The following is a 27,098-nucleotide window of genomic DNA, read 5'->3' as shown; positions in this document are numbered from 1 at the left end:
CTAATGCATGTTGATCATATTGGCAGTAGATTCAATAATATCAGCTTTGAAATACAGCCTCTCAAGTGGTGACAGTAAATTAAATTGCAGCATAGCCTTGAATGGAAATATTTTTTTAAAGTTCTTCTGTAATCTTGTTTTTTTTTTTCACTTAAAGGTTTATATTTGAGCATGAGCTGTATATTTTAGAGGAAAAAATGGAGAAGGTATTTCAGTTGCCATGAGCTGGGGTTTATATGAAAAGATAAACTACCATTGAAAAATGTGGATAAGCAGAAAAAGGGTTCAATTAAGCTTTTGTTTGTGAACAACTTCAAGATAATATCAAGAGCTCAGTCTTGTACTTGTTACTAGAGGAAAACTCCCATCAAAGCCAAGTGGAGTTCTGCCTGGTTCCAAAATGTGTCATGTTTAGGCAACATGCTTCCTTTTTTTTGTTGCTTTGCTTACAACTTAAATCTTGGAAATGATCTCTCAACCTAAAGAGTAATTTAATCAGATTGAGGCTCAGTCAAAGAAAATGAACTTTATGGTGATATGTTCTTTTTCTAAAAAGAACCACATCCTAAATAAAATAAAGAAGCCTTTTATTGAAGCTAACCTCCACTACATTCAGTTAAACAGAATGTATAATAATTTCAGTACGTGTAGGCATCCTTCTGGCAGGAGAACTGACTAGCTCCTTTCCTACAGTTATAAGAACATAAAACAAAAGATATGCCATACTGGTCAAATTAGTTTTCCATTCAGCTCAGTATGCTGTCTCAAAGCATGGTCCTAATCAATGCTTTAGACTGGAGGGAGGGCACTGAACCAGGTATATCTAGAGATATCTTTCCTGCTTCTTACCCACTTCAGCATCCATAACATTAGTTTAGAGATGCCAGAGGAAATAACTGATCTGCTTAACAACCTTCACCCATAAATTTGTTCAGTTCTTTTTTGAATGTGCCTGTACTATCTTCTTCCACAACCTCTTGTGGCAATAAATTCCAAAAATTAACTACACATTGGGCATGTCTACATGAGAGGGTTTACTCAAAATTAGAGCTAATGACTATGCAGTTAGTGTCACAAGCTACATGCATAGACACTTACTGGGCATGTCTACATGTGAATTTAAGTGGGTTTAAATTTAATCTGTATTAAACTAATTCAGATTAAGCAGGTTTTGGCAGTTGTCTACATGAGGTGGGACCTGGGACTAACTTTAGTCCCAGGGTGCTGCAGCCCTGCCATGTGCCCCTCTGGCCACCAGGGGAAGCTCCAGCCTCCAGATACATGCTGATGCCAGAGCCAGCTGCCAGCATCTGGCAGCCATCTTGGAAACACACCCTTCTGATCCTTAGCTAGCCCCTTCTCTGCCCAGGAGCCATGTGTTCAGCACAGGGGCAGCATGCAACATCTCCCTTCTTGTGCACCCTGTCTTCCTGCACCAGGGCTGCCCTGCCCCTACCAGCAACACCCAGCACCCCGCTGCTCAAGCCCATACCAGCAATGACCAGCACCCTGTGCTCCTGCTGGCCATGGTGCTGGCCCCAACAGGCACCCCTCTGCCCAAGCCCCAGGAGACCCAAGCACCCACCAGCAGGGGCCAGGGCTGGAAAGCCCTGGCCAACCCCCTCCTCCTGCACTCCCCATTCCAGCCTGCCTGCTCTGCTACCCACACACCCCCATCGCCACTGTCAAGACGCACAGATGGTTGAAACAAAAAAACACCCTCACAACACCCACTCCATCCCTCTCTCTTCAACAAACTGTGCCCCTCAACCATCCTCTCCACCCACCACCAATAAAACACTCGCTTACAAGTGGCAAGCTATATAGATAATAGCCCAGCCCTGGGGCAGGGCAGGACTGGGCTCTGGCTGCCCGCCTAGTGGCTGGATAGACCCAGGACCAAATTCCCTGTGTTAATGCACAGTAACACATCTACATGTGTGTTAATCCACGTTAACTAATCCCACTTAAATTTGATACTTGGTTTGGGCAGGTATCAAATTTAGGCTCACATAGACTAAAATTGCCATTTTTAAGTGACATTAAGGGTGCACATGTGTAGACACATGGCTCTAATGTGGCTTAAATTGGGCTAATCCACATTAAATAACCATGTGTATGTTAGTTGCAAAGGACCAACCCACAGGATGATAATAAATTTTAGTTTATTGGACAGGATGTGAAGTTACCAATAAAAACGTAAATGCAAACTTTAAGTTATGGGTGGTACTGATCCACCTTAGTGTGCATGCACATGCACATACACATACATGCGCACGCATGCGTGCATACACACATGCACTCAGTCATTCAAACCCATGTAGTATAGTATGCCATGATTGCTGTAGTGATTATGAGCACTGGTGTCAGTATATCTACCTATCCGAGGCCCTGGAGTCTGCTGTTCATGGTCAGCTTCCTTCAAGGAGATGTCTTCTACAGAAAGAAGTTGCCTGCTTGTCCTTCTGTCTTGGTAGGTCAGGTGCTAGATGAGAGGGCACCACTAAAGGTAATGCTTCACTACCTTTTGTCCCTTTCTGGCAGACTTGTGTGATCCCCCAGCATCATCTTGGCTACCCAGTCCAGAGGTCACTGTCCTACGTGGGTCTTGAGTAGTACAGCTGTTAGGCATAGGGGTCTCTGCTTGCTAGTACCTAAAGTTTCAGGATTCCACCCTTGACTTATTAACTTAATGGCTGTATTGTCATTGATTACAGTCCACAGGGTGAGTGTTCAATCCCAGGATTCAGTTCTTTAGCTTGATTAACTTAAAATGGAGTTCTTTTGGCTAGGCTGTGGTCTACTGATGATCATCATTCACTCGCATTCACTTAACAGATTTTATCATTTTACAGTTACAATTTCAATGCAGTTTTAACAATGGTCCAGGGTGTAACTTCATTCTACAGGGAGTACATTCCTTAAGAGTTTAAAAGTATAACATATAAAATACAAAATGCCATGGTAAAGACGAGACAGATGAAATATGAACATGCACTGTGAGAGATATATAAAAATGCAATGTGAAGTTGTGAGGATCAAAGACTACTGGGGACAGTAAGTGACTTAAGTGAGCACAGGATATATTTACAGACTTTGCAGTGGATATTTTAGTTCTTTTGTTTTCTTCTGACACTGAGCTTAAGTGATATGTAGATGTAATTTCTAGGTTTCTTCTATAGAAGGCCACTTCAGCTTTCTGGCTTGCTCTGAGTCTTGCCAGACCCATGCAATGAGTGTGCTAGGTCTCTGCCAATACTAAGAAGGAAAATAAATACCCAAAATGGGACAGGGGAGGGGTGGCAGGCAAGAAAGGGCTTCTATTGTATCCATGTCCAGAAGGGAAATGTACAAAGGGGGCTTTCTGCTACATGTAGACATGCCCACTGAGTAGCAATTGGCTGTAATCATAAGTAAATTTCCTACCTGAAAATGCAAGTAGCAAATTAACTTTCAATTTATCTACTGTGCAGCAGCACATGTGTAGACACTGGACTCAGAGCATGTTTGCTCCTGAGTAGCAGGGGACAGCACATTGCTCCCTGCCACCCAGGAGCTGCCTGGGGCGGGCTCTGCCACTGGAGCCTGGGCAGGGACAATGTCCCCCTACCCCAGTAGCAAGGAGCTCCCAGGCCCTGCTGCTCAATCACAATCACAGGGCTGAGGCTGGGAGATACTCTCTCCCAGCATCAGCTCCATGGCTGCGGGGCCTGCACTGGAAAATTCCTCTCTCCCAGTGCCAGCTCTGTGATTTCAGGATGGCCCTCTGATTTGCTTGCATGTCCCTGCATGTGTAGACACATGCCCAGGAGAGTTTACTCTTGAGTACTTTACTCTAAGAGTAAACTGCTCCCAGATTATTTGTACATGTAGACATGTCCACTGTGTAAAAAATACTTTCTCTTGTTAGTTTTAAACCTGTGTCCTACTAATATGAGTGGATGCCACCTCATTCTAATAATATGGGACTGATGGATAACATTCTCTATTAACTTTGTCAATGCCCTTCATGATTTTATAGACCTCTATCACATCTCTCCTAAGCCTTTTCTTTTCTGAACAGAAGATCCCTATCCTTTTTTAGCCTCCCTGGTATAGGAACTGCTCCCTGATCATTTTAGTTGCTCTTCTCTGTACCTTCTATAATTCTACTGCATCTTTTTTGAGATGTGGAGACCAGAACTGTACACCATATTCAAAATATGGGTGCACTATTGATTTTTATAGTGGCATGATGATGTTCTCCATTTTGTTTTCAGTTTTCTTCTTGCTGGGTGCATCTATACATGTGCTTTAATGCATTGTAGCCTATTTTACTGTACATTAAAGCATCACATAAAAACTGTGAGATTATGCTAATACACAGTAAAATAGGCTACTGCGCATTAAGTCTAACTTGAAAATCATGTTCATTCATTCCTGCACATTTAAGGCAGTGAAATTGACATAATGGAACCACTGGGGAGGATTCAGTGCTTGAGTCTCCCAAGTACCGATAGTACAATTTTGTTTAGTATCTCACATTGGAGGTACTAAATTTAATGTGCATTAGAAAAAAACACCTTAATGCACTCACTAGGTGCACTCACTGATTCCTAACATTTTATTGGCATTTTTGGTTGCCACAGCACATTGAGCTAATTTTTTTTAGAGAGCTATCTACAGAACTCAGCATTGTGTAGGTATAAAGTAATTTTTCCCCATGTGCATTACTTTGTACTTCTTGACATTGAAGTTCATTTGCCATTTTTTGCCCACTCACTTAGATGGTGAGATTTTTCTGCAGCTCCTCTCTGTCATCTTGGGATTTGAAACAGTGAGATAGACTGGAGAAGATAGTTTGCAGAATGTACTGAGGCTGTTTGTTAGGGTCAAGACTTGATTCCCTGGAGTTCAGCATACACTAAACTCATCAGGGAACTCTTTGCTTTTTTAGTTCCTTCTGGTTTGCTTTGTTAACACACTTTATAATAAAAAAAATCACCTTTTTCAGTAGTATAGTGAATATCCTGATGATTTTTAACGTTAGGGACTCCCTGGGAATGTAGAAATATTATAAATTTGTATCAGGTAAAATGTACAAGGAAAAGAGTTGCTATGTTGTTTCTGTTACATTCTTGGCTCTGATGTTTTGTACAGTCATGACTGAGAAATCATGCATTTTTCAATTAAAGGAATATCATTGACCTACATTGCAGATGCATGAAAAATCAGGTTTTGCAAGACTAACATCAATAAAAATGTTTCCAAAATTATTATATTGTTAATTACAATGGAAATGATTTATCTTTCAAGGAATATCTTGCCATCCAGGTTTTGCACCCACACTCAGTTTCCAGGCAATGAATGAGAACCACAGTAGGAAAGTGTTTAGAAACTGACTAACAAGAAATATTGAGTAGTTTATATAGCAATTGTTAAAAGTGAGTGACATGCAGAAAGCAAACAAGCAATATAAATGCTAAATAGTAATACTATTTAGAATGTTTTAACTCTAATAAGTATTAAATTTAACCTCACAGCTCTTATTTTATGCATACTGGAAACTAGCACGTGGTTCAAGAAGTAGTTTATCTTCTAGGTATATCTCCATTTTGGAGTGCCTTTATCAGAACCCTCATTAAATGAGGATTAATTTGTTCTATGTTCAGGTACTTCTATAGCACTCTGCAGCCATGCACTTCTGTCAGGGTACAACTGTAAAGCACTTTCAAGGGCCCGATCATGCAATACATATCACTACTGTCAGTGCCCACAATGTAATGCAGCTCTTCATTGCATAGCAGAGCTATCCCAGTTCATCAGCCAGAGAAATCTTGTCTGTGACATCCATGAAACTGAACTAACAGAACATCAAGAAAAAGACATAACTCTGAAATTTAAATTTAGTAATGATGGTGTTTCTTGTTTTCTTGGATGGTTTTATTTTGATATACATTGTGACTTATTCCTTTAGAAGAAATCCTAGAGGTTACTAGTGACCTTCTTTTATACCCCTGCTACAAGAAATATATTAATTTTTAAAAGAAATGCATTTCTCTGATCTTCAACACATCCTTTGCTAGCTTGGCAAGATCAGTAAGGGTCTGATTGCAATATTGTTATTCATAGTGAATAAGTCCCAATGGGATGTGTCTCAGTGGTTACCAATGGGACAACAAGCAGAGTAAGATCTGTTCCTCTGTGAATAAGGGGAGCGCAGTTTGATCAAAGAGATCTGCCAACACAATATGTTTGTGAGAAAAATTCTGAGGGCCATATTTTTCACCTCTTAATTCATTTGTGTTTTCAACTCAAACCCTATATGTAAAAATGGGTAGTTGCACAGCTACATGTGGGGTATGTACATGTAATATTTACTGTATTTTACTCTGCAATTATCTAATTTGCATGCTTAAATATAAGTTAACTTCACATGTTATTTTGCCAGTGGTCAAATCTGGTATTTTATAATTTGGTCTTAAGCATTCTCAGTCTAGGGATTTGTGCTACTAGCTTGTGTTGCTGCTTTACTCCAATTTTCAACTACATTAGAGAGCCAGCATAAGCAGCTAACTTTCTGCTTTATTTCACAAGATAATGCTTTAAAATTACAAGCCTAATCATTATTAATTCATTTGCTATTTATTGATTGCATTAACATTAATCATAATAACCACCCCTAATATTAAAGTAGATGCATTTCTATAGTACTTCAGGACTCACCCTTCATTAACTGTACCATTACTTACAAGGTGTTACTTTTTGAGTAAATAACTGCATGATTTTCCCCCTCACCCTCCCAGTACTAGGGAGGAGAAATGCACATAAATTCTGGACTAAATTTTGAAAGCAGCATCCTTTTTCCTGTAAGACTGTGCCTCTTCCCCTCTCCCAATTCTTCTGCCCCAACTCTGAACACTGAAGGGGATAAGTTCAACATATACCTTTTATAACCCAAGAGCAGTTCAGTTTTGTATTCCTTCTGGGCAAGTTTCTGTACATAACCATATTCAATTGCCTTCAAAATTTGACAGACAGTCTGAGCTGTTATTCATTCAGGTTCTCTGGGTGTAATGTAAATATTGTATTCCCAGAACTGTCATGCTGGACTTCAAGAAGCGTTTATCACCTTCAGAAGTATGGTTAATTTGATAGTTAGATTTCAACTGCAATGTTTGTAAGAGTTCTCTGAAGGCTATGTTTATAGGTTTGGTTCATGTTTTCACTGTGTCCCACTTCCAGGCAGCGTGGAAGGGGCAGTCCTCCAGCTTTCACTAGCAATAATACCTTAGACAGTTTGAAATGAATAGACAAGCCTCATGACTTCTATGGCACAACATAGATTTTAGATTGGACTCTTTTATAGGAGACAAGATTACTGAATTTATAGAATTTCAGCTTCTCTGCACTTCGCTAGAACTGTTGCATGTCAGCTCCCAGTGTTTGTTTCAGCAGAAAAATAGTCTGTATGTACTGAACTGCCCTTGTCATCTTGAATATCACTGTGCTTTCTTACAGCCTGTGACCTTATGAACCAAGGCATTCTGGCCCTTGTCAGCTCCATTGGCTGCACGTCAGCAGGATCCCTGCAGTCCTTGGCAGATGCCATGCACATCCCTCACCTCTTCATCCAGCGTTCAACAGCTGGGACTCCAAGGAGTGGATGTGGGCTTACCCGGAGCAACCGAAATGATGACTACACCCTCTCTGTCCGCCCGCCTGTCTATCTAAATGATGTCATTTTGAGGGTGGTCACAGAATATGCCTGGCAAAAATTCATTATTTTCTACGATAGTGAATATGGTAAGTATTTATTTAGCAGCTTGATTGTTATCAAATCCATCATTCTGTTGGAACTGAATTAAATCTTTAAAATCTTACAGTAGATTACATTTTGCCTATAAGCATTTATGGTTGTGCTAGCATTTCACATAAACGGAGAAAAATCTCTCTCTAAAATCCATCAACTTTTATAGCTGTGTTTGATAATTATTTTGATAAAGTTGGATTCTAAATGCAGAACTTATCTAGCCTTCTATCTTGCCAGTGTTTATGAAGTGTAAATGATTTTAATGAGTTTTGTTGTTTGCAGCATGTAGAAATAGATAATGATAATACACCTATTCAATTTTACATTTTTAGAAGTATTTATCAGATGGTGAACACTTTTTGTTTATTGACATCTTTTGTAGAATAAAACTTTTAAATAGTAGCGTGAATAAAAGAGAAATCTGAGGAATGGACAGAATTTTGTGAATACACACTTAGATAAAACTGTAGAAATATAGAAATGAATACTGTCTTCCCCCTTTTTTCAAATGTTTTGGAGTGCCTTTATTGGTACACAATTGATACTGAACTGACAGTCCTCTACCTACAGAACAAATACAGCACAAGAAATAGTGGTATAAATTAGTCCTAACTATATGATTTTGCATGTCAATCATGTTCTATAGGGGTTTCTTCTAAGGTTAGAGTAAAACCAGATGCCTTATAGTCAAATAATGTATATGCTAATTTTATCCTTCTTCAGTCAAAAATTGTTTTAAAAAAATCTAATTTCTACAGATGTAGTTGTTATTCATGACTGTCCATGAATAGTTTGCATGGACATTTTTAAAGTTATTTTCAATTTTAAATTGTGTGTGAACTGTTTATTTAAGCAGACTGTTCCTTTTTAGTAGTGTATGATTGGTAAACCAAGCCATGTGTTATTGATTTGGCTTTTTTAGTAGATGGTCAATTCTTATATTAAAACAATAGAAATAATGAATAGCTAATGATTCTTGCTATTTATAATAATATAGCACCTAGAAGCCCCATCAATACCAGGGTCCTATTGTAATAACTACTGGATATACACATATATGTGCACAGTCTTTGGTCTAACGTGCTTATAGTAGTAAATATTGCTGTCCATTAAATGAACATGTTTATGCATCTAAACATAAGTATTATATGAAAAAGCCACTGCAAAAATATTGATGCTCACAAAATAGCCTTTTGCATTTGTTTTCATGAACAAGAAAGGAAAAAGTATCACAGTAAATCAACTATTCAGAATAAAAATGTTCTTTTAGTACTGATTTTCTAATATTCAATAAGTTCTGACGGAGATAGTAATTCAGACCCCCTGGCTCCTACGTTCTTTATCTCTCCTCAAAGATGTCTATCCATTAGGAATACGTGTGAGACCATGTGATGTCTGTAGGTATTATAGGGCTTGCTAGTACTGCCCTGCACTCGTCTGCCTGCAGGTGGAGACAGGGTAGACCTTGGCTCTGGATCATGAGGTCTGCCAGGAAGTGGATCTGACGTTTTCTTGTCTGCCATGACTTTGATGACCTATATATTCCCAGGAGGCAATGCCCATGGTGATCCTGCCTGGTCTTGAACCCTGTGTCTTCTGTGGGGCTCCAAACCTTCCCTTTACCCCAGCTTAGACTCTCCAGATGGTGTTTTACGATATTCTTCTGCAGCTAGGTTGCAGTGCTGCCTGCTGTAACCTTATTTGCCCCTACCCCAGGGTGTCCTAGTGCCTCTTTTGGGTACACCCTTCCAGGGGCCAGTCTTGGCCTGTGCTCAAAAAAATAAAATAAACCACAAAAAGAAATCACAGAAAACCCTGGCTGTTTCTCAGCCTTCTTGTCAGGCTCTGGAAATGTCCCCTTTTCTCGTGATCAGGTGCTCAACCTCCCAATCACCATAATTCAGGCAAACAATCCCTTAGTCCATTCTTTTCCATGTGCTAGCTGACCCTGCGCCCCTATGAATGTTCACAGTCTATCTGGGGTCTCCCTGATGTGCAGGAAGGCTCTACCTGTGACTGCAGATTTTTTCCTTCAGGCCCTCCTCCAGATCCTCTGTTGGAAAAACTTCAGTTCAGAGATTCTCTCAGGCTTTATGGACTCCCTCACTCTGGATCCTCAGCTGCAGCTCTGCTCCAGAGATTACCACTAGCCACTTGTTTGCAGGTACCCGCCTGCCTCAGGGTCCTCTCATAGCACTCCTCAGGCATGTTCTCTAGTTTCTGCCTACCAAGATGCTCAGCTGCTCCTCTCTCCCTGTGGCCTGCAGGGAACTGACCCCTCTCTGCCCCGCTTCAGGGCCAGAAATACCTTTGGGCAGCCTCCCTCTGCCACTCCTGAGTGAGATCCTGCTCCGGAAATTGGGTGGGTATTTTCCTTCCTTTCCGGGCTACAGCTGCAGCCCTGCTGGCCCTCTATGCTGTAAGTTCTGTCTCACTCCTTCACAGACTATTAATTAAATTAGTGTCCCACAAGCTTAAGCATGATATTCTACAGGAGACTCCTTCCCAAAAGCAGACTCAGCCACTAAAAGCACAGCGACTGAGCCTGTCATTGTCATAATAACTAGTAGGCAATATTCTTTTGGTGTTTTCAAAGATACTTTTGGGGGGTTTCTGTACAAACACAAGAAATACCATACTGGAGCAGACAACTCAGTATCTGTTTTTTCAGTCAGTCAAATACTTCAGAAAAAGGTGCAAGTTCCTGTGGTAGGAAGATGGAAGGTCTGCCACCAACCAATGTCTCATTCTAAACCTGTATAGTTACAGACTGACTTAAACCCTGTTTTGAAATAACTCTGAATAATCTCATTAGCCATATAACTTTACAATCCCTCTTTCAGTTGCCACCTATGTCAGCAGGTTGCAGTTTAATTGTGGATATTAAGAAACAGCTTTTCTTTTAATAAATTTTGTATGTGCCAGTTTCGTTGGATGTCCTCTTGTTTTTATGATATGAAACAGAGAATACAAATTCCAGATCTACCATCCCAACAGCATTGGTTATTTTGTATATTTTATCCCATCCCCTTTTATTTGTGTCCTTATGTAAGAAAACAATCCCAGTCTTTAAATTTTTCTTCTTGTGAGTATTCTTCCATGCCCCTAATCATTCTTGTTACCTATACCTAAACTCCCTTGTAGAGGGAATGATCAGTATCGAGCATCATATTTCAAATGTCATTATTGATTTTTACAATATACAGTATTATCACATTGTCCATATTATTCTCTATCCTATTCTTTAAACATTGTATTTTTCTGTAACACAGCCACATGTTAAAAAGGGCCTCACATTGTGCTGTCAAAAGTGTCATTCAGATTTTTTTCCCTCCAAATAACTTAGCATTTATACACTTTAAATTTAATCTGTTCCTGTGTTGCCCGTTCACCTAATTTTCTTAGACTCTTCCAAAATTATTTGAAGTGCTCTCTAAATTTGGCTAAAGTAAATAGCTTTGTATCATCTGAAGATTTTACCACTTTACTGTTCATCCCCCTTTTCCAGAAACTGTTGTGAACAAAAGCAGTTTTTGCAGAAATTCCCTGATGAATCAGGATCATGAAGCAAACTTTTGGTCACTTTAATTTCACAAATAGCTCCTTTGAAGACAGTATTGAGTTCACAGTGGCCATTTCTCACAACATTTTTAATAAATATAATACTTTGTAAATTATGGTATTGATCTCATTTGCTTCTCATTTGCACTGGGCACATGTTTCATATATTATTAATGTTGTAAAGGACTTTGAATGTGAAAAAGTCTCCTGTGAGTGCTATATATTATTATTCGATTTAATCCTACCTCTTCCAAGGTGCGGGGCGGTGGGGGGATCCCCAAATCAAGTTTTTAAAATATTTTCACATCATGAAAATACATTGTTTTGTGTTGCCATAGTTTTATGGTGATAATTTTTAAATGTTTTTAAGTGGTGAAGGAAATCTTTGAAATTGAAACCTTTAATTCCCTTCAGTTATTTAAAGGCACTAGGTCAGGTATTCAACTTGTCATTCTAACCAAGGTTGGATCAATGCTGCTCTCTGGAACGTGCTCCCCGTATTTGCAGAGAGACTATCACTGTAGAATTGTTTCTGCTCCCTGCCCATACTGACCAGAGACCCAATTCTGCTAAGATTCAATACACATCTAACATTAAACAACCTAAGTATTCACATAAGAGTTAATGAGACTTAAGCACCTGCATGAAGTTTAACAAGTGTGTTTATATGCTTTGCTAAATAGAGACAGTACTGGCATTATTACTTAACATTAAGAATAAACTTTAGTGTTTTGCAGAATTAAGGTCTATGCACAACGCCAGATACCTATCTTCATTCTACCTTTATATAAAAATATATATGCCATAGTCATTATTTCTGTGGATACTAATACATATCTCCACAGTATAGATTATGTAATATGGATCTCTAGAGTTTTTTCTTCCTTTGTGTCCAGTTATTCTTTGAAAATGAGGAAATGAAAATGTACTGGAATGGAACGAAGGGGCACCTCAGCCTCCTGCCCTTGTGTTCACACACACCTCCACGCACCCACTGACACGCACATGCACAGGCACATGCACATACACACGAATAGCTATCCAGCCAGGCTAGACTTCAAAGTAAATACTTTGTACCTTGAAGAGGGGCTGCATCCATTCACATATATAGTTATCAGTGTCATTGGTTTTAAGTTCAATGCATTGAAATGGCTTTTGACTTTTATCTTGCCTATTAGCGATTGCCTTTCATTAGTAGAGTGAGAAAGCATAATTTATATTTGGAATGATATCCTTCTGCAAAGCAGAATGTTGTTTGTGGTGTATTTTTTTCATCAAATATCCCAAATCCTTTCTGGATATAATTGGATCAATGCATTCAGCTTTTAACTAAACAGAAAAAAGAGTCCATTTTTCTAAAGCTTTTATATCCGGCTAATAAAAGATGCGATTCTACTTAAAACTTTTTTTCCAACAAAGAAAGTTGAAGTCCTAGATGAAATATTCATTTCCTTCAAAGTCCTAATTAACTGTGTGAATAGGAAGTGATTCAGAAGCCTCACTTTGAAACCATTGACAATTAAATTTTGCATTGATAGTGGGGGGTTTTTTTTCAGAATTAAATTTACAGGATATTGACTTTAAAAGTTACCTACCTGTAATTAAAATCAAGTCTCATTGTAGTCTAGTTGGCATATCTGAATTGAGCTATTTGTAGGAAAGATTTCAATAAATAATGACAAGTCTTAACCCTATGTTCAGTGTCACTACTGTTTTCCCTGTAAGTAATGAGGAATGATGACACAATGTGCATGGACACACATTTCATACGGGAAGCAGGCAGGCAGGAGAACTTCCAAACTGAAATCCTTACTTGTTTGGTCTTTTAAGTTAATTTAATTTGTTGTGGTAATAATATTTCACATGCATTTAGTGCCCAGAAAATAGTGATAGCAGATATGCTTTAAGGCCTCAGGTACTGAACTAATTTGATAGTAAAATGAGAGAGTTTCTCCCCCCCCACCCTCCTATTTTATGACCCTGCTTCTACTAGAAAAACTTACAGTTCATCCCTTTGCTGCACAATTCCTGCTTTCTTTGCCTGCATTATAGCTCTGTGTAAAAAGGGCAGCTTTCTGATATTAAAGGAACATTAGTATTGAACAAGCCTTTGTTGAAGGACAGGAAGTGGTAAATATTGGGTCAACCTGATACACTCTAAGAAAAGGGTGTTTTGTAAATGTCTGGTGTGATTCTGCTTGCACTGACTGTAAATCTACAGTAACTCAGTTGGCTTGAAGGAAATGAAAATTATGACCTTGTAAACCTGAGTATGGGTAGAATCAATCCCCTGTCTCCTTTAAGTCACTATCTTTTGTAATTTGTAGCATCACAGATTTTGGATTGTGTCTAGATTCAACTCCCATTGAAATGAGTGGAAATGATCTTTTTTCAATTCAGGTGTAAGTTCTTTCAATGAAAGACAAAACTGGATTTTATGGGCTATATCTTACAGGGAAATGACTACGACCTCACAAAAGATTCTAATCTGGCCAAATTCAGATCTTTGAAGTGTTATATTTGTGCACGACTGGGGATATGCCCAGGATGAATAGTGAATCCCCAAATATTAGTGTGAAGAAAACCCCCCTTTCATATGAATGTTTCAAAAAGTGAGATAAAGAAGGAGAATTAAATACTCATTCTAAGCCTGAATATATATAGATCCACCAGCTCTGATCATTAGATTAGTAGGCTACAGCAACGGGGCCTGTGACTAGTTGTGAGGGGTGCTAGGCTCAGCATGGTGCTCAGGTTCCTCCTTCAGATTCCTACACCCTGCCTGTCCTTCCCCTGTAGGTGTCCACAACTGGTTGAAATGGTGGGGAACAGGCGCTGGAAGGAGGAACCTTCACGTTGCTAGTGCTGTCCCCAGCTGATGCAGGAACAGGGGAGCCATGAGTTGCTCCTGGTCCACTCTCATAGGCTGCATGAGCCAGTGGTGGCATGCAGGTTCCTCCTTCCAGCACCTGTTCCTGGCCAGCAGAAGACAGGGAGCAGAGGTTGGAAAGTGGAAACTGTAAACCACTGGTGCTGTTGTTTCTGGCCGAGCCTGGAACCTCAAACAACCACTCCCCATAGCCTCTGGCTGGAGTGGCTGTCAGTGGGGGGCAGTGTTGGTCCCCCACTCTTTTATGCATCTTCTCTCTACCCAGCTCCCTGATGACCCCCACTGACCTGGGATTTCCAGCCACACCTTACCCTCATCCCTTCCTGGTCTGAATGGTGGCATGCCATACTCTTTAGTACATCATGGATACACCAATTGGAACAGATATGTTTTTAAACTGTGCTAACTGTTTTACATGCAGCTATGTGCATTGTGTTGCTGAAGAGAACATTTACATTTTGATGTTTTTCTTGTGGTAGTAAATTCTGTAAAGAACCCAATCAGTCATTTCTAAAGAATAACTGAGAAATTTCTGCCATTTTCCAATATAGACCTCTGTACAGGTCTAGAATGCAAAAAGAGCAATTTCTGCTGTTTGTAAGCATTTATTTTTTATTCTTTGTTGGTGTCAAGGCATCTAGAAAGATTCTCTGCTTCTTTAAGGAAATGAAGAGAACGGATGGTTTCCAAAGGAATTAATATGATCTTATTTCATATTCTTTTTTCTGTTGTCTTTAAAAAGCATCCTGCATTTTGTATACAATAAAAAGAGGTGCAAGGGTGCTCTTGTATATAGGACATTCAAATCCACCCCTTTGTTTTTTAACTCAGCTGGTCTGTGTAAAAGATGATGCAGGCACTCATTCATATACATAGCATTTATTTTTCTAAAGGATAATGCATCTGTGCTTGCTTATTCTGTGGCCTTCTGCAAAGACCACATGTTTTTGAGAATTGATTTGTATTGGTCCCCAAGAGTCTGACTTAAATTTTTAGGATGAGATACACAAGCAAAACGCAGGTGTGATGATATGAAGTGTTTAATGCCTAAATGTTCTGGTACTGGCTCTAGAAGTTTGATCAATCTATGAACTGAAGTCGGGTGCTTAACTTCCCTATTCATTACATTACAAGAGTTAACTATTTAGGGTTCACAACACTCAGCACATTGGATATGGGTTGGGAAGTGGAACAAAGGACAGGAAGATGAGGTATAAGATAGCCAGCCCAAAACACTGGAAAGAGGGATGTGTCTGAACTCATAACAGCTCCTGAGCACCTACTTCAAATCTACAGGTCAGTGCCTAAGAAAGACTGGAATTCAAAACATGGAACCCATGCTTAGACTTAGATCCTTAAGTCATTCTTTCAAGAATAAGTGACTTTCTCACTGTTACCTAGACAGTGGTGGTGCTGCCCACACTTTGTATAATAATCTGATGGTTAAAGCACTTGCCAAGGAAGTTGGGAAAGCCCGGGGGAGGGTGGTTCAAACTTACTTCTTATATCTCCTATGGAAGTACCCTAACAACCAAGCCAGAGGCTGGGTAGGGCTGTCCTGGGGATACTCTCTGCTCCTCCTGTTGAAACTATGAGAATGTGCAGAAAAGAAATCAATATTCAGTGGGAAGGGAAAACTAAGCCAAAGGACATGATTCTATCCCAGAAAAACGATCACTACTGTAGGGAGATGGATGAGTCCTATGTCTAGGTCTGCTTATACATTTTTCATTAAAGAGGCATTGGATGAAATGTACATTCAGTGTTAGAAGCACAGGCCAGAACCTGGGTTTCTCCACTTCCCAGGGGAGTGCTTTCCTTTACTGGGAATGAAGCATAAAAAGCTATGCTGCTTCTTGCTTCATATTTTTCTTTCTTTATGAATCTTCATTTCCTTTCTGTACTGTAACACAGCTTCATCAGGGAAGGGGGAAAGGAGCAGTAGGGTAGGTTGGAAGTGGGGTAGAGAGTGATTCGACTCCAGGTGTGGCTCTGGCCAGGTCTCGCTCTGGCCTTTTTCTGAGGAGTGGGAGATGTGAGTTTGAACTCATATACATATAGAGGACCTAGGACCAGATCTTCTATTTCCTGGATAAGAGCTCTAACCACTTCACTATTTTATAAAAGGTGTGTGACTCCACACCATTACCCTGGCATCCCTTGCTGGGCATGTTTGTAAAAGGAAAGTGGCCCTGGGCCGTCATTCATTGCCATCAGAGAGGAACAGGCATGCTTGGAGTACCTTTGTTAGATCAGGTCCCACAGTGACAGGGGCTTCTAAGTTTGTGATTCTTAGAAATTTAAACAGAAGATAGGCATTTACACGTTCAGCTCAGCTAGGATGGCAGCTTCTCTGGGAACACAGTGTGGCTGAACTTCAGGTACCTAAGCAAGCTATGTGGTGAAAATATCAGCACTTTTGGTACTTAAAGGTTTTTCTTAAAGGTTGTTAGATGAAGTTTTTGTGGATCTCTACCTTGACCTTTCTTTCTTGTTTTTTACTAATAATCTGTAGGATTTTTTTAAAACTATAGTCGGTGTTAAATCCTTACATTTGAATCCAGTCCTCATTACTGCTGTCCAGGGCCAGGCATAAGGGTTAAATTTAAATTATGTAAAATATACATCAGTAAAAAAAGTTTTCAGATTGTCAGTAAAAAAAAAAGTTTTCTTGAGTTAGCGACCCCGTGGTTGATTTACAAGGAAACTTCAAGCTGGGCATGAAGGGCTGCAGAGACTCAGAATGTGAGGGGAGTGTTTACAGACTATGGAAACTAGGCCTAGAACCACCCTTGTCTGAAAAGTAGGCTTGTGAAACTCTGACTCAAAAGCAGAGCTCTTTGCAAAGGGCAGGCTTAGTGAATGTAATCTGAATGAGGAATATGAGTGTTTTCTGGGCACAGGGTGTAAAGAGATTTATTGCTGGAACTCAGAGGGAAATTGAGGCAACCAGTCCAAAGGGCACATTGGATGAGAAGAGGAGCGTTTTAGGATAGGAGCTATTTCTTGACCATATATTCCTGAAAGCCTCTTTTTTAAATGTCAAAAAATATTCTGTAGAAAATTCTACTGTACTTCTTTCTTGCATAACCACTTTTCAAAAATAAACAGTGAATGACCATTCATGGAGAGGGACACTTGGAACCATAACATTTTCAAATCATTTGAAGTTTTAATGCAAGTTTAATAAAGGCCCATAAAATGATCACATTCTCCTTAATCGATTGCAAATGCTCATAATTACCCGGAGGCTGTTTTCAGCTGCCTGATGACTATAATATTCTCAAGTCTGTCTCCAGACAGTCTTAAAACTGTTTATTACTCATTTGGCTACTTGCCAGCTTCCTGCACTCTCATTTACTTCACTGTGCCTCAATAAACATATAATTAATTCAAGCTTATTATTGAACTATTTTCTTTGCATTAGTACATATTTTGTCATCCAGATAAGAAAAGAAACATATATTCATCACTTCTGCAGCTTGGAATAAACTGAAGTGATAAACTAAGTTGGATTTTGTTTGTAAGAACTTCTTTAACAACTTTTCCACTTGACGCACCATTGAATCCTGAAATGTGCATTGGTTCATTCTCAATTTACTTGAGTAGAGAGTTACTGAAGTAACTAAAACACTGTGGTTTATGTCCCCTGAAGAAAAATTACTGTAGTTTTGTTTTCTAGATGAAAAAGAAATTGGAGAATACTTTGAAAAAGTCCTTCAAGTCCATAGGTACATTTATAGGAAACATGTTATACATCAATATGTAATGTGAACTTTGAATTGTATAGGTAAATTAAAGCCTGAACAAGCAAAGCACTGGGAGGTTTTCTACTAGAAATGTTGCTGCTATGATAAGGGAGAAATATCAAGCAGATTTTTTTAAATCCTCAAGCTTTATGCTGGTAGACCAAGCTGCATGTGTTTTCACAATATCTGCATAGACTAGTACAAAAATACGAAAAGTATACCTGTAATGGGATAATTAAATCTAGAATTAATACCCAAGGAGATTTTACACACATATGAAATACTGCTGATGCTTGTAAAATTTACAGTTAATTCACAATGAGTACATCTACACAAGACATTTATTAAACAGTTGACTAATTAACTGCGCAGTAAGCATCTTAACGTCTACATGTGCACTCCTGTTAGGGCGCACAAAATTAATAAACTCTGCAGCAGGGTTGTACTTGTAAGTACTTGCCAATATTTACTGCCTGCTGTGGAGTTTTTCATGTGCAACAGCACGTGTAGATGCCAACCAGCTGGGTAGGGCATGAGGGTGCTTCACTGTTGGGGCTGCCTGCTTACCAGCCCCACACTGAAACACGCTTGTGCCCCAGGCAGCTCCTCCCCAACACACTGAGTCTAGTTGGAGCAGCCCCAAGCTACCTGCTAGCTGGGACTGTTGCAGCCCAGCTCTATGTACTGTGGTGGGGGCATGTGTGCAGACATATGCTCAGGGCAATAAACTTGGGACCAATAAGCTCTGCAGTTTATTGCTGCCCCCGAATGACAGGTGCAGATGTGCCCAGTGAGGCCAATATTTTCAAACCTGCTTGCAAGTAAGAAAGTTTGAGCACCTGTAGTTTCTGCTAGATTCAATAGGAGCTTCTGAGTGCTCAGTGATCTTAAAAGGCAGATCAACACTTAAGGAGCTTCAAGTGCACGCATAGAAGTGTAAAATTTAGGTATTTGCCCTTTTTAAAATATTCACTGGGTATCTAAAGTTAGGTTCTTACATAATAAATATTGAATTGCTCACTGGTGCCTCAGTTTAATGAGATTGTCAACACAAAAATTTGGCTTGTTGAATTAAAATTGCCATGGTTCAGTTTTAAGGCAGGATATGGTGTATATAAGCATCAGAAAAGTGAAATGTTTTGAAGAAAAAGTGACAAAACATTTGGATTAAATCCCAAGAAAGGAGAGGAGAAAAGGAAAGGATTTTATTTTTAAGAAAATGCTGGTGATTAAAATTTTATAATGTGAGCATTAGAAAATGTCATAAGCTGATTGGTGGCATTACAGATATTTGCTACAAAGGCTTTGGGGATAAGCTAACTACACTTTAGGCAGTACTATAACAAATAACCTTATCATTTAGGGCAGTGGTGTCCATGTCATCTGGTCCCCTGGCCTAGATATAGACTGCAGTAGTCCTCATAGGCCAGATCTGGACAGCAGTGGAGCAAGTAGCATCAGGAAGCCACGGGGTTTACCTCAGCCACAGCATATACCCCAGTGGGTCTCTATGCTGCAGATTTCAGTAGTGAGCTCTGCCCTACCAGGCATCTTGCGGGCTGTACCTTTTATGCCACTGGCTTATGGAAATCTTGACTAGCAAGATCACTTCTTTGGCCATAAGTGTCTCTACTGAAGTAAAAAATAAATAACCATCCAAATTTGTTTTAAATTATTTTAATAATGGTTAGGGGTTGAGCTCAACCAGTGATTCATAATAGGTAATTACTCAGTTTGAAGATAGGTTTGATCAGGTTAGTAAAGAATACAATCCAGAATGAAAGATATACTTACTCTGAGATTTCCAGATGGGAAAACCTTTCCATATCATTTAACAGGTTTACCTGGGTAAGACTTCCTTCTGTAACAGACTACTTTTTAGCTTCTCCAAAATAGGTTTCTCTTGTAGGGATTAATTTAGTTAATACCACTGGGTATTACCACACATGCACTTTACAGTGGAGTTGACTAATTAGCTCTTCAGTAAAGCATCACAGTCTACATGTGTGTCTATATTAGGGAGCGGTAAACTAATTAACGCTTCTGTAACAGTCTTGGACAAATGTTATCCTATATCAGAGTAATTGTATGCGCTCAAACTCGTGTGTACCTGTGACCAGGGCTGGTTGGGGCGTGAAAGGGTACAGTGGGGGGACTGCCTGCCACCTAGCCCTGCAGTGTAGCACCCTGTCTTCCAGCAAGCCCTTCCACTTATTGATGCCACCACTCAGAGCCCAGAGTTGACCCCTGGGCCCCCTGCCATCCCATGGTTGCTCTGCCCTAATTCAGATTTCTGTGCTACCAGGCACACATGAAGTTGCTGTGCCCAAGGCACATTAATACCATGTGTAGGTGCGCCCACTAATGACCGCTTTACTGCTACTGTATTCCTAACTGAGCAAAAATGGGATCACTGGGTGCTTCAAAAACATCCTGTACAAAAGACTGTAGAATCCATAGAATACAACTGCACTGGACAAAAAAGGGGGAGACAGAGAGAATCTGCCTCTCCTCACATCTCCCTTAAAGTAAAAAATAACCTAGTCATACCAGCAATTTATGGAGTGTCTTAGCCTGTTGGACACCATTTGGCTGGTAGGAGCATAGCCTTAATATCATCCTTACATATTCCTAGCATAAGTATCCTTGCCACAAAGTCAAGGAAAATGTGCATGAATTTGCTCAAGCTGACCTCAGAATTGTCATAGTGTCTTACAACAGCTAGTGTCAACAACAAATGAGTGTATAGATCCTAGGCAACTTCCATCATTTCCAGCACTCTTAGGCAAGATGCTCAAATTGGAGAACCTTAATAAATAAAGGGAAACTGTTCAATGCTCTGTATCTCTGATGATCATAGTAGTTATTTGCCTGAACAAAGACCTAGGAGCTGAATTATAAGCACCTGAGGGGGAGTTGTTGTAGGGGGGGGGTTGTTTGTTTTTTTTAATGTCTCCTACTTATAATTTTGGAATATTAGGAAATAGACCTTCAAACAGTCCCTGGTCTAGGACTAAGCAGTGCTAGTTCTGTTCCTGAACCAATGTAATCTGGAGAGAAGACTTTCACCTTCTGGATGCAAGAAAAAAAAAGACATAAGAATACTTTCTAGGAAGAGAAAGATATATTTCTTACTAGCAATACTTAAAGCTTCTAAGAATTCTATAATGTGAAATTTATATATGAAAAAATAGTTGAATATTTTAATGGTGGCCTGTCTTTGCTAGGGACAGCTAAGTGTGAGGAGTGTTTGCTGTGTGAGACATGCCTCTTGGTGAATGCTCTCAGAAATCAAGTAAGGACACTGAACAAGAAGTTGGACAGGCTTAGTATCACCCACAAGCATGAGGCCTTCACTGACTTGATGCACAAGAAGACCATCAACATAATGAAAGATGGATGTCAGAGAAGGCATTGGAAGGTGCAAGACTCTGGAAGGTGGAACCTGGCACCTTGTCACCTCTGGCAGCACAAAACACTCCCCTCCTGAACTGGTAGCTGTCCAGCTGGAAAGCATGTACAAAGCCCTCATGCTGGATAAAAAGAGGCCTACTCCAGTGGCAGGGGAGGTCAAGCCATGCACACCTTGCAGGAGTTAGGATTAAGACCACTGCTGCCAAGAAGAAGTCATAAGTGGTGGTGGTTGGTGACTCCTTGAAGGACACAGAAGCATCCATCTCCCAGCCTGACTTGTGGCCTAGGAAGGCCTCCAGCCTCCCAGGATCCCGTATCTGAGAAGTCACAGAAAGGTTGCCAAGACTCATTTGGTCCTCTAACTACTTGTCTGTGCTGTTCATCTATATAGGCTGTATTCTTAGTGCCAGGTGCAACCGCGAGCAGATCAAGAGTGACTACATAGTTTCATAGTTTCTAGGGTCGGAAGGGACCTGAGCAGATCATCTAGTCCAACCCCATGCCATGGCAGGAAAGAATACTGGGGTCAAATGACTGGACCCAAAGCTGAAGAGGACAGGGCCCCAGGTGATGTTCTCACTGATCCTTCCAGTCAAAGTAAAAGTCTGTTTAGGAGATAAACACATGCTGGGTAGAGGTATCCCCAGCAGAACTTTGGCTTCTTCAGCTGTTGCGTGCTGTTCCAGGAAGATGGACTGCCTGGAAATGATAGCAGAGGCAGACAAAGAGAAGGAAGGGTGTCTTTGCATGCAGGCTTGTTAACCTAGTGAGAAGCACAGTAAACTAGGTTTCCTGGAGGATGAAGAAAAAAGCCTGTAGATATGGACAATGTTGTAAAGAGAAGCAGCAATGGAAGCCTTAGCAAAGCTTTCAGAGGATAGGACAGTCACTAAAATACCTGAAATATCTGTATACTAAGGCAATAATTACAGGGAACAAATTAGAAAAATTGTATGTCCTAGTACAAACAGAATTATGATGCAGTTGGAATTATGGAAGCATAGTAAGATAGGTGGTCACGGACAAGTATAGCTTGTCTAGGAAGGATAGGCAGGGGAAAAAAGAGAAGGTGTTGTTCTATATATAAAAATAATGTACACATGTTCAGTTGCAGTACAAAATGGAAGGTAGGCCTGCTGAAAGCCTTGTGATAAAGGTTAGAGGGGAAAGCAGTAGGGAGGATGTCATAGTGGGCATCTACTACCGGCCTCCAAAGCAGAAGGAGGAAGTGGATGAGATCTTCTTTAAACAACTGATGGAAGCTTCCAAATCTCAGGAGATGGTGCTCATGGGGGACTTCAGTTATCAGGCTATCTAGTGGGAGGGAAACACAGCAGTGCACAAGTGATCCAGCAAATTCCAAGAGTGTGTTGAGGATAATTTTTTCATACAGCTGATAGAAGGCCAACTAGGGAGGAAGCTCTTTTTGATATGCTGCTCACAAACAGGAAAAAATTGGTTGAGTGTGTGAAAACCGAAGGTAACTTGGATGATAGTAGCCTAGCCATGTTTACGCAAGACACCGACTGTGCAGTTGTTACTGTGCAATCATTTAGTACTTGAATACACAAAGTCCCCAACTGGCTTACATGAGACACTGACTGTATAGTAGCTCATTACTACTGTGCAGTAGCGTCACATCATGCTTTGTGCCATACAATGCTACTGCACAATGGTAACAAACTGCTACTCAGTCAGCATCTCATGTAGAAGTGGCCAGTGACCATGAACTGATAGAGTTCAGGATACTAAGGGAAGGCAGGCAGGAGAGCAGCAAAAAAAGAACACTCTGTTTCTGAAAGGCAGACATTAACAAACTCAGGAAATTCATGGGTAGTATCCTATGGGAAGCAAGCCTGAGAGAAAAGAGTCCAGGAGAGCAGGCTGTACTTTAAGAAGGTCCTCTTTAAGGGTACAGGGCAGGGTGGTACCTTAGAGACAAACTGATTCAGAAAATCATAAGCTTTCATAGGCGACAGCCGACTTTTCTGCTTTTGAAATATTTCCTCACCAAACTTGCATGTTCTTTTTTTACATTTTACACACAATTCTATTATTATTTACATGTAATACCATGCATGTGACTGTACCAATTTTGAAAGAGGACCCTGTTCCAAAAAAAAATCTATATTTGTGATGAATAATCTAAATAGATAATAAGTTTCTTGGGTGGAAGGAAGATGACACTACCTGATGATGATGATGATAATAAAGTAAATCCTATTCTCTGCCATTGTTGCCACCTAAAGGAATATTATAAGGTGTTCACTATCACTAATCGAACATTTGGTTCTCAAGTCTTATATAAAGTCATTAATTCATCCTTCAATAATATCACTGTAGATTTGAAAATATTTCCCTCATATTCTGCCTGGATTGTTCGCTCGGAAGGGTTATCTTCTGTTGCACTTGCATTCTTCCTTCAGATCAGATGAGCTTGCTTGAGGTATTACAGGCAAACTTTCACATAAGCATCCGAGTTTAAATTTATCTTTAATAACTTAACCTGACCCAGTGTTATATGCTTTAAATTCGGACTATCTAAACATATTCTTCAGTTACACAATGCTCCTTTTAAGCTCCTTAACACTGCTAAAAATTAAAATGAGATAGTCCTAAAGCTTTGTTGGTTGAAGGTACTTTACATTATATGCAACTTGACTAGTAGAAGGGAACTCCATTTCTCTGTAAATAAGATGAAAAATTGTTATTGAATCATCATGATAAATCATTGCTGCCCTTAGCTTAAATCCAAACCATGTAATAAATATCAACATTCTTGTAGGAATATGGATATTTAACTCATGCTTTAAATAGAAATGAAATTTTCCTGAGTCCTGTGTTAGCTGCAGCTCCCTGGTGTACAGTAGATCTCTATAATTAATAGTTTCTGTCATTTTAGTCATTACTGTGTGAGGAAGGATCATTGCAGTCAACTTATAAACCTTTCTGGATAAGAATTTGAACAGCACCATTTGTTATACAAAGGCTTTCCTCATCAACAGTACAAATAAAGTAGTCTTTTGTATAAATCAGCCAGTGAATATTTATGACAAGTACATTCACCTTTTCTGCCACAACTGAATCAGGTGATATTCATCATCTGAGCAGAATGCGAGGAAAATATTTTCAAATCTAGAGTGAGATTATTGAAGGATGAGTTAATGTCTTTATACAAGACTTGAGAAAACCAATTGTTCCATTAGTGATAGTGAGCACCTTATAATACTTCTTTATGTGTAGACAATGGCAGAGAATAGGATTGGCTTTATTATTATTATCATCATCATCAGATAGTGCCATCTTTCTTCCACCAAATAAACTTATTCCCTATTCAGGTTATTCATTGTGATTTTAGATTTTTTTTTACCTTCCTGGGAATTATTTTTTAATATAAACATTTTTTTTCAGTGATAAAACATTTTCAGCACCTGTGCTGTTTGTTTCATGTTTGGTATTCACTTTGTAGGTGTAATTGATCATCTGCTTAATAGGATAACTGAAACCTGTTGGATTCTAAGTGACTAATGATTGGTATCTAAGCTAAGAAAGTAACTTCTGCTGTGGATTTTCAAACAATTGTTTATGGTAAAAAAAAATCTTGGGATCTGTGATTTTCCTCTAGGATTTTGTGGTTGGCTAAGTATAAGGGAATATGTTAAAAAATAGCAGTAAAAAACTTACTGTAGGTAGGGCTTGGTGATTGCCACCATGTGTCATTTAATCTGTTCTAAGCATTGAAGGCTAGATCTAGTCGAGTCAAAGGACTCTTTTGTTAGACCCAGATTTCATGCAGCGCCCAATGACTAGGGAGACAACAATTCAATTGCTCATGGATCCTGTTACTCATTAGCCAGAGCAAGTGGGGAGCAAATACTAGCACACATTGCTCTCAATAGCTTTATTCAAAATAGAGACAACTTCAGGCAAAGGTTCCAAAAAAACAGCAAACTGTGGACCTGCAGTGAACATTAGTTAGTTCTTTTCACATTTTATACACCTTGGTTCATGCTCATTACCATTTACTCCACCTTTGCCCCTCCTTTGGTTCCACCCGTATCTCCTCCTCCTCTCTCAAGCTCTGGCTCTGTTTACTGTTTGCTTCATTAGCATGGAATTGCCTATGCATTTCATTCATTTACATGTCTTTTTGCCATGAGCGCATGTCTAAGACCTTGACTCCTGCTTCTTTCAGTCACTTGGACTTTGACCAAAGCCTGGAAGCTTCTGGAGGCTTCTTCACCAATCACCATTCACCTTTTTGTATATGTTTATTTTGGATTCTGTTACCAGTTGTGTTGTCTTTCACATTCCAGGCTGTTTTTCAGTCCCATGTTATACCATCTTCCACATTCCTAAGGCTACCTCATTCACAGCACACAGACTTACACAGATTCACTTGAAAATGGTTGACACAGTTAAGATGGTTACTTAGCATAAGCAAATGGCTGACTTAACATAAACATTCATAAGCAAAATCTTATAAGCTACATATCTTACAGCACTACTATAAGGTTAGAAAAAATACTTGCCTAAGCATCTTGCAGTATTACTTTTAATATATATCATTCTGCCTTGTGGTTAGCAGCTCTGCTGGGCCACAGGTTACAGCCTTTTATTCAGCTGCTAATCCGGTGCTCCCCAAGATTCAAATATAGTCACCCTAATATTTCTTTCTTGTAGCTTTCTTGTAGCATATTTATTTAGTGGTGATAGCCACTGAGAACATATTTTACCAGTGCTCACTGTATAGATACCTGGAAGTGAGAATGGAGTGCATTTGAAAGTTGATTTTTCAAACTGAACATGCTTAGTTCCTCAACTAACCATAAGTCTAACCCTTATCAACATACTTTTAATTACTGTTAATTATAATAATGCCTGGAAGCTATAACCAAATACAGGACCCCTTGAAGTATAAGTAAACTCTAACTGAGAATTCCTGCATCAAACAACTTAGTTTTAAATCATCAAGTCAGAAGAAAAGTGGGAGAAACAAAGTGTTTCTATTTGTACTTTTACAGAAGAGGAATTGAGGCATGAATAACCACTTACAATATCACTCTAAAACTACTAGATACAAAAAGGTATTTAGGTGCCTAAATGTCTCATTTGACCTTGCCCCTGACTTACCCATAGTTCCTGCCTGCGGCAGAGCTGGGGTCTGCACCCTTTTCTCCTGAATTAGAATCACGTACCTCTTTTACCACAGAAATTGAGATCAGCTAATAATAACTAGATTTAAAGTTCTTGGTACACGGGAAAATGAATTTTCTGGGAGAGCATTTGATATACTTTCCCTACTGTTTCAATAAAGCCTGGTTTTATTGACTTTCAGAGCAAGGTATGCAGCCCATTGGAGTAGTTAGGATTTTTCTTGTGAGTGTTATGCTTATTTATTCATAGCTAGTCTTGCTGTTCTCACCTACCACTGAGACCCAGCATTATTTCTTATTTGCGTACAGATTTGTATCTAGAGTCAAATGTGATGGCAGTATATTAAGACATCAAATGCTAAACATTAGTGACCCAGAGATGATGAAAACACTATAACTCTGGCTCTTAGCATTAAGATTGTAATGAGGCTGATTATTAATATGGATGTCAATGGACAGTTCTCATTTTGAAATGGTCGTGGTTACTCTGAATTAAAAAAAGGCAACCCCTTTCCCCCTGACTGCCCCCCACCCCC

The 27,098-nt window shown here is 39.6% G+C and overlaps 1 protein-coding gene across 1 annotated transcript in view; it reads left to right on the top strand.

The window, feature by feature from the left end:
• GRID2 (glutamate ionotropic receptor delta type subunit 2) overlaps window positions 1–27,098 on the top strand; it is a 1,453,399-nt gene that overhangs the window by 879,436 nt on the left and 546,865 nt on the right. The window contains exon 3 of the mRNA XM_019552630.1: window positions 7,501–7,785. Coding sequence (XP_019408175.1) covers window positions 7,501–7,785 — 285 coding nt within the window. The remainder of the gene's footprint in view (window positions 1–7,500; window positions 7,786–27,098) is intronic.

This window comes from Crocodylus porosus, unplaced genomic scaffold (genome assembly GCF_001723895.1).
Source record: "Crocodylus porosus isolate Cpor-Errol unplaced genomic scaffold, CroPor_comp1, whole genome shotgun sequence".
Taxonomy (NCBI): domain Eukaryota; kingdom Metazoa; phylum Chordata; order Crocodylia; family Crocodylidae; genus Crocodylus; species Crocodylus porosus.
Note: the sequence above shows the minus strand (reverse complement) of the source record. Positions and strands in the feature narration are given on the sequence as shown.